The sequence below is a fragment of the Galeopterus variegatus genome, unplaced genomic scaffold (assembly GCF_000696425.1).
Source record: "Galeopterus variegatus unplaced genomic scaffold, G_variegatus-3.0.2 Scaffold455, whole genome shotgun sequence".
Taxonomy (NCBI): domain Eukaryota; kingdom Metazoa; phylum Chordata; class Mammalia; order Dermoptera; family Cynocephalidae; genus Galeopterus; species Galeopterus variegatus.
This window is the reverse complement of record NW_007726566.1, coordinates 545026-551580: the sequence shown is the minus strand read 5'-3', so window position 1 is coordinate 551580 and position 6555 is coordinate 545026. Positions and strand designations below refer to the sequence as shown.

Below are 6555 nucleotides of genomic sequence, written 5' to 3'. Positions count from 1 at the left end.
GGTTCGGATCCCATATAGGGATGGCCGGTTTGCTCACTGGCTGAGCGTGGTGCTGACAACACCAAATTAAGGGTTAAGACCCCCTTACCGGTCATCTTTTTTTTAAAAAAAAAAAAAAAAAAAAAAAGGGCCGGCCCGTGGCTCACTCGGGGGAGGGGGGGGGTGATAACACCAAGGCCATGGGTTCGGATCCCATATAGGGATGGCCGGTTTGCTCACTGGCTGAGCGTGGTGCTGACAACACCAAATTAAGGGTTAAGACCCCCTTACCGGTCATCTTTTAAAAATAAAAAAAAAAAAAAAGATAATGGAGGGTTTGGATCCCCATACCAGACAACAGCCTCCCCCCCAGCTGACAACACCAAATTAAGGGTTAAGACCCCCTTACCGGTCATCTTTTAAAAATAAAAAAATAAAAAAAGATAATGGAGGGTTTGGATCCCCATACCAGACAACAGCCTCCCCCCCGAAAAAGATAATAGATTTTGGGCTGGCCAGTTAGCTCAGTTGGTTAGAGCACGGTATGACATTAACATCAAGGGTTCAGATCCCTGTACCAGCCAGCCTACCCCCCCCCCGCCCCCGCAAGAAAATGGATTTTAAAAGGCTGAGAAATTCTTTTCTTATGCATACATACCCTTTTTATTATTTCAATTATAAAAAAATTTTAAGTAGAGTGGTTTCATTCATATGAAATATAAAATTGAGACAACTACCTCTGTCAGGTTCAGGATTCTTTTAACTTATTTCCACTTTAAATTTCTCAGTGGAAATTAAGGGGTGAGAAAGCATTAAAGAATGTGAGAAATGGACGAATAGCAAAATTCATCTGTAGGTTGGGGTTACTAATCACCTTCTGAAGATTTTTCTGAGAGATTGAAAGCTTATCAGGATTTTCTTGGGAGTCTTGATTTTAATAACCTCCATGTTAGTACAGAGCTTTCCTGATAGTATTTACTCTTGAGCACATACAGTTGTAAAACCTTCACCTTCTTCCTTCAGGAGAGTGGTAATAGAAAAAGATGGTAGTATTTATGAATTGACATTCTCATGAGATTTTGGGGGTGGGGAGAAAAGACTCAAAAGGAGAAGAGCCATCTGTTTTATTCCTAAAAGCCACCTCTCACCAGAATGTTTTTCTGATGCACCACTCTGCTTCATGCCCAAGATGACTTGTAAGGCAATCTCGGGAGCTCTGGACATAACCGATGCAAAGCTCGCTTGCTCTCAGCAAGTCAGTAGGTGTCACTATGGTTGTTACGTTCTCTGTCTCAGCAAGATTGAACTGGGCTACCTCTCTACAGCCATTTTCTCAGAGGGAAAAACTTTGAGACCAGATGGTGGAGCTTTGGAGTCAGAGGAAATGGGTGTCTTCAGCATGAAGCTGCTGCTCTTACTTCAGCCACTTCTGACATATTTATATATGGAGCTTGAGACCGGGATTATCTCAAATCAAATCACATTTGCCTGGTGGAGATAAATAATCAGAAGTCTTTTATAGCCGTTGACATGGTGAAAACAGTAATGGGAATGGCATTGAAGGATGTCTCATTTTTGGAGCTATCCTTTTGGAATACTGGTTGATTGATGTTCTCCATTCATCTGAGCCCCCAGAGTCATTATTACTGATATTTTGCACAGAGTCAGAAGTGCAGACTGGATAGATTGTTTTTTATAAGGCACTAAAGGTAGTAAACTACTGTGCTTCACTGACCATACATTTCTCTTAGCCCCTCAAGTAATACAGCACAGAATCATGAATGACAATTCCCCTAACGATTCCTCCTCATATCTGCCCCTCTCCCCCTACCACCATCATTCCCCAAACTGGTCATAAAGACACTCTGTGAAGATAGTGGGGACTGATACCTTAAGCTCTTGTCTGGCCAAATTGGTGAAGGCAAATTGACAAAACAAATTCTTTGTAAACATGTTACAGTAACATTTACCTTTGCCTTGGGTGTGGGCGGGTCCAGTGAGTCTCAGATTCACATTTAGGAGCCCAGGTAAAGGCTGCTAGCATTCTTTTAAAAGTTATATTAGTGACTTGCAATGATGGCAAATTTCTTCTCAGTTAAATGGCATTTTATAATACTATGTGTGTAGTATTTTACAGTGTTACAAACACTCCCATACGTTATTCCATTTGATCCTCACAAAGAGAAAGTGTATTTCAACCAGTACTTTGGGTGCAATAAACAATGTGTAGAAATTTAAGTCCTCTAGTGCCATCATATGCAGTGCATTTCGGCAGTGCATTTATGTGATGTGGAATGTTTAAGGATATACAATTGTACTTTACATAAATTTGTTCCTGTTCTCCTTAAATGTAACATGAAAAAATTGTGCTGCTACAGTATATTGGAAATTAACGGGAAAGGTGAAGAGCTTTGGTTTGGCTTCTGTGAGGTATTGCTAGTGGTGTTAGGAGTGGTTTACAACTGAGCTTTTAGTGACCATTTAAAAATATGTAAACTTGGTTTGTAATTAAAAAAGTTTTTCCAATTTGGTTTCCTGGGTATTTTTTTAAACCTTGAAAATACTCTATTATTAGGGTCTCAGTTACTTTGATATCAAAATACTGAAACATCAGTTACCACCTGGAATGACATACTAAGCCCTCACTGTTGGTGATTCTCTTCTTAGAAGGGATAGAGAAAATGAATTTAGTCCTCAGAAGGCTTGGATTAATTTCAGACACCAAGACACTAATATCTATTATAGTTTTGCAAGAGCCAAAGGTCACATTACCATGTTTAAACTTGAAAAAAAAATTTATTCTTCCTTTCTGTACTATAAGATGAATATTTTTCTATCTGTTGTCTTGTTTCACCATTGAAGTAGGCTTTTACATTCTGTATATGCTGCCAATAAAAATTAGTGAATATCTGAAGAGAGAAACCAAAATTGTTTAGCTTAAAAAACCAATGAGCGTTTTGGCAGAGCTGACATAAATAAAATATTGGTGTCACTTATTAGAAAACAGGTGAAGCTCAGGCACAGTGAACTACTAGCCCTGTTACCAGATGCTTAACAGGAAAAATCTAAGGCAGCACTTGATTTGTCCCAAGAGTGTCATTTTCCTTTTTTCTGTTGCAAGTTTTCCCTGCCTGTCTTACAGGAGGTGAATAGTAAGTAACAGTGTAGGAATAATCTGGGAAGAATTTTGTTCTCCATGTTGTCCTTCCTTATTTAGCTTTCTCAATTTAGATTTAATTTCAGAGCTAAAATAGGATGCAAAACAATTTAAAGATCCTTATTTGAGACATTTTTTTGTAGCTTTGCCCTCTCGTGTGCCTTTCCTCCTTCATTGGCAAGACCAATGAATCTAAATGTGTCAGGTTCTCTTGGCACCTTAGTTTATGAATGTAAAAATGACTAACTCATTACTACGTGCTAGTCCTGGTCTGAGCACATGTATTATCTCATTTAATTATTATAACAAGAGGATCAGTCTCTATATATAGGTAAGGCAACTGAAAGGCAAAAAGTAACTTGCCTACATCACATTGCTAAAAAATGGGCAATTTGGCATTTGAACTTGAGTAGCTTAACAGCAGAGCACATGTTTTCCTTCCCAAACCATCCTGTATAATAATATATAGTACACCTTCACACTGGGTCGAGACACCAAGTTTGGTGTTCAGTAGCAGCAGGAACATGAACACATGAAAACATTTGCTTAATACTCTGATTAATGCTAGAATATGTTTTAGTTCAGAAGTTGCCAACTGGTAGACTTTGTTTGGCCTGTGCTAAACTTTAACAGGTTAGTTTGAATGCTTTCGGAAGGCGTAGAGAATGGGCAGGGCTATGGTCCTACCCTAGCAATAGCTAAAAACTTATAGTTAATATTTACTTATTTGCATTATCTGTTTGCCTCTGAAAGTATTTTAGCCTATCCCTGTGCCATTTAATCCCATTTCTCAATGTCTCAGAACAACATGAAGAAATGCTTCTCCAATGAAGGAGTCCCATCTATTAGGTCATCTAAGTAATACAGTCTGGGCATGTATTGTAATAATGGAGCCCTTACTTATTATGTAATGAGGAAGTTCACATTTGCTCACTGGGAAAAAGACTTCAATGAATTGTCAGTGTATCTGATAATTGCTGTTAGTTACTAAAGCCTGAGATGTAAGACCCTAAAGTGAATAAGCAAGCTGAAGTCTGAAGACTGGTTTCCCTGCCCTAAAGCCAATAGTATTTTCCAAGCCCACTAGTTGAGGTTAGTTTTATCTTGGGCACCATTTGGTCTGTGTTATCTTCACACAGTCATCACACAACCTGTGAGGTTATACAGGGCAATTTGTAATGTGTTAAAAAATATATTTATTGAAAACTAACATGAGATAGTATATTAGTACATTTGGCATTTTCAAATGTAGCATTTATTCCCATTTTACAAATAAGTAGAATAAGGGTCCAAAAGATATGTGACATGGTCAAGGTCATAGGAAGTGGTAGAGTTGGGGCTTGAATCCAATTCCAGTGCCTTTTCCATTTCACTATAATAGGGATCATTTCTTTCCATAGATTTATATCTGCATTCTTCATTAACTTACAAGCTGTTGGTGCCAAGGGGCAATAACACTCCTAAAACCCTAAGTAATAACAGTAGGGCTAAAATGAGACTCAGTGATTGTCCCAAGGTGTATTCAGGGGAGAGAAAAAGAGTAAAAATAAATACAACATCACAGATCCCAACACAAACCATCTGGATTCAGTTCTCCAGGAGCAGGGTCTAAAATGTGTTTTAAATGCAGCTGATTCCCTGCACTGGACAGCTGTGAAAACCAAAAAAAAAAAAAAAGCAGCTGAGGCGATTCTGATTTAGCTTGGCAAATATTTGGGACCCACAATCATCTCCCTCTCTCTTAGCACACACCATGTTTTTGTTTCTAAATGAAAGGCTTTTCTCTGTTCAGGTGCCAACGGATAATGGGGTCAGGATTATAGTGCTCAGGATTTAGACTGTTTGAAATTTGATATCTAATACACAGCACTAAAATACAAAAGCATGCAGTGCACGTTTGCTCTTATCATCCTGATCTGAAGCACCCATCCTGAGGCAGAGTGTGTCACAAGAATAGTCAGAGTTCTAATTTTGCTGAGGGCATTTGTTCCTATCTCAATCCTCAACCATCTCCATGCCTAGCTATTATTTATACGTCAGAAACCATTCATGTATCCATAAGCCATTACTTTTCTGAAATAAAAATCAATATAGCAGTACTGGAAAAGGTCTAAACTGATATGCTCATTATAGATAACTAAGTGCCAATTTCAATATTGAAATACTTGAAAATCAGTCTAACCCTTTTTCATCTTTTTTATTCTTAGTACCACCTGGGATTGACAGCTCAGCCTGAACTCTACCTTCTGAACACTGTGGATGCTGACTCACTTGTGTCTAGATGACTGACAGCCTGAGAGACTATATCAGAACCATTTTCCCTAAGCCCTTTTGTGCCAAGTATCCTGTTAACATATCTCTGTTAATTCAGAGGTGAGTTTTGTTCAAATGTTTTGAACAAAAGGCAAAGTTTCCCTCATGGGAAGGGTTTGAAAAGCTGACAGCTATATGTAGGTCAGAGACCCACCCACCTCACAACAGTCACCATAGCCAGAGTTAAATGATTGGCCTGTGATGGCCACACACCCCTATGGGCTTGTTTCTTGACTTATGGGATTTAAATATATCTGTGTGTGTGTATATATATATATACACACACACACACGTATATATTTATGTAAACCTGAACATACAAGTTTGGGTAGGGTTTTAAGGTTATATAAAACTCATAGATCTTTTTTTTTTTGTCCTTTTTGAGACCGGCCGTACCGCGCTCAGCCAGTGAGCACACTGGTCATCCCTATATAGGATCCGAACCTGAGGCGTGAGTGCTGCTGCACTCCCAGCGCCGCACTCTCCTGAGTGCGCACAGGCTCGGCCCAAAACTCATAGATCTTTTTTTTTTTTTTTGTCCTTTTTGAGACCGGCCGTACCGCGCTCAGCCAGTGAGCACACTGGTCATCCCTATATAGGATCCGAACCTGAGGCGTGAGTGCTGCTGCACTCCCAGCGCCGCACTCTCCTGAGTGCGCACAGGCTCGGCCCAAAACTCATAGATCTTTTTTTTTTTTTTGTCCTTTTTGAGACCGGCCGTACCGCGCTCAGCCAGTGAGCACACTGGTCATCCCTATATAGGATCCGAACCTGAGGCGTGAGTGCTGCTGCACTCCCAGCGCCGCACTCTCCTGAGTGCGCACAGGCTCGGCCCAAAACTCATAGATCTTTTTTTTTTTTTTGTCCTTTTTGAGACCGGCCGTACCGCGCTCAGCCAGTGAGCACACTGGTCATCCCTATATAGGATCCGAACCTGAGGCGTGAGTGCTGCTGCACTCCCAGCGCCGCACTCTCCTGAGTGCGCACAGGCTCGGCCCAAAACTCATAGATCTTTTTTTTTTTTTTGTCCTTTTTGAGACCGGCCGTACCGCGCTCAGCCAGTGAGCACACTGGTCATCCCTATATAGGATCCGAACCTGAGGCGT

General features: G+C 40.3%; 1 protein-coding gene across 3 annotated transcripts in view; it reads left to right on the top strand.

Annotated features, from left to right (window-relative positions):
- The window catches only part of SLC11A2 (solute carrier family 11 (proton-coupled divalent metal ion transporter), member 2), a 52344-nt gene extending 46833 nt beyond the window's left edge, over positions 1–5511 (top strand). For all 3 annotated transcript variants that reach the window (XM_008568984.1, XM_008568982.1, XM_008568983.1), the window contains one exon: positions 5344–5511. In XM_008568984.1, coding sequence (XP_008567206.1) covers positions 5344–5421 — 78 coding nt within the window. In that variant the 3' untranslated portion in view covers positions 5422–5511. The remainder of the gene's footprint in view (positions 1–5343) is intronic.
- The last annotated feature ends 1044 nt before the right edge of the window (positions 5512–6555 follow it).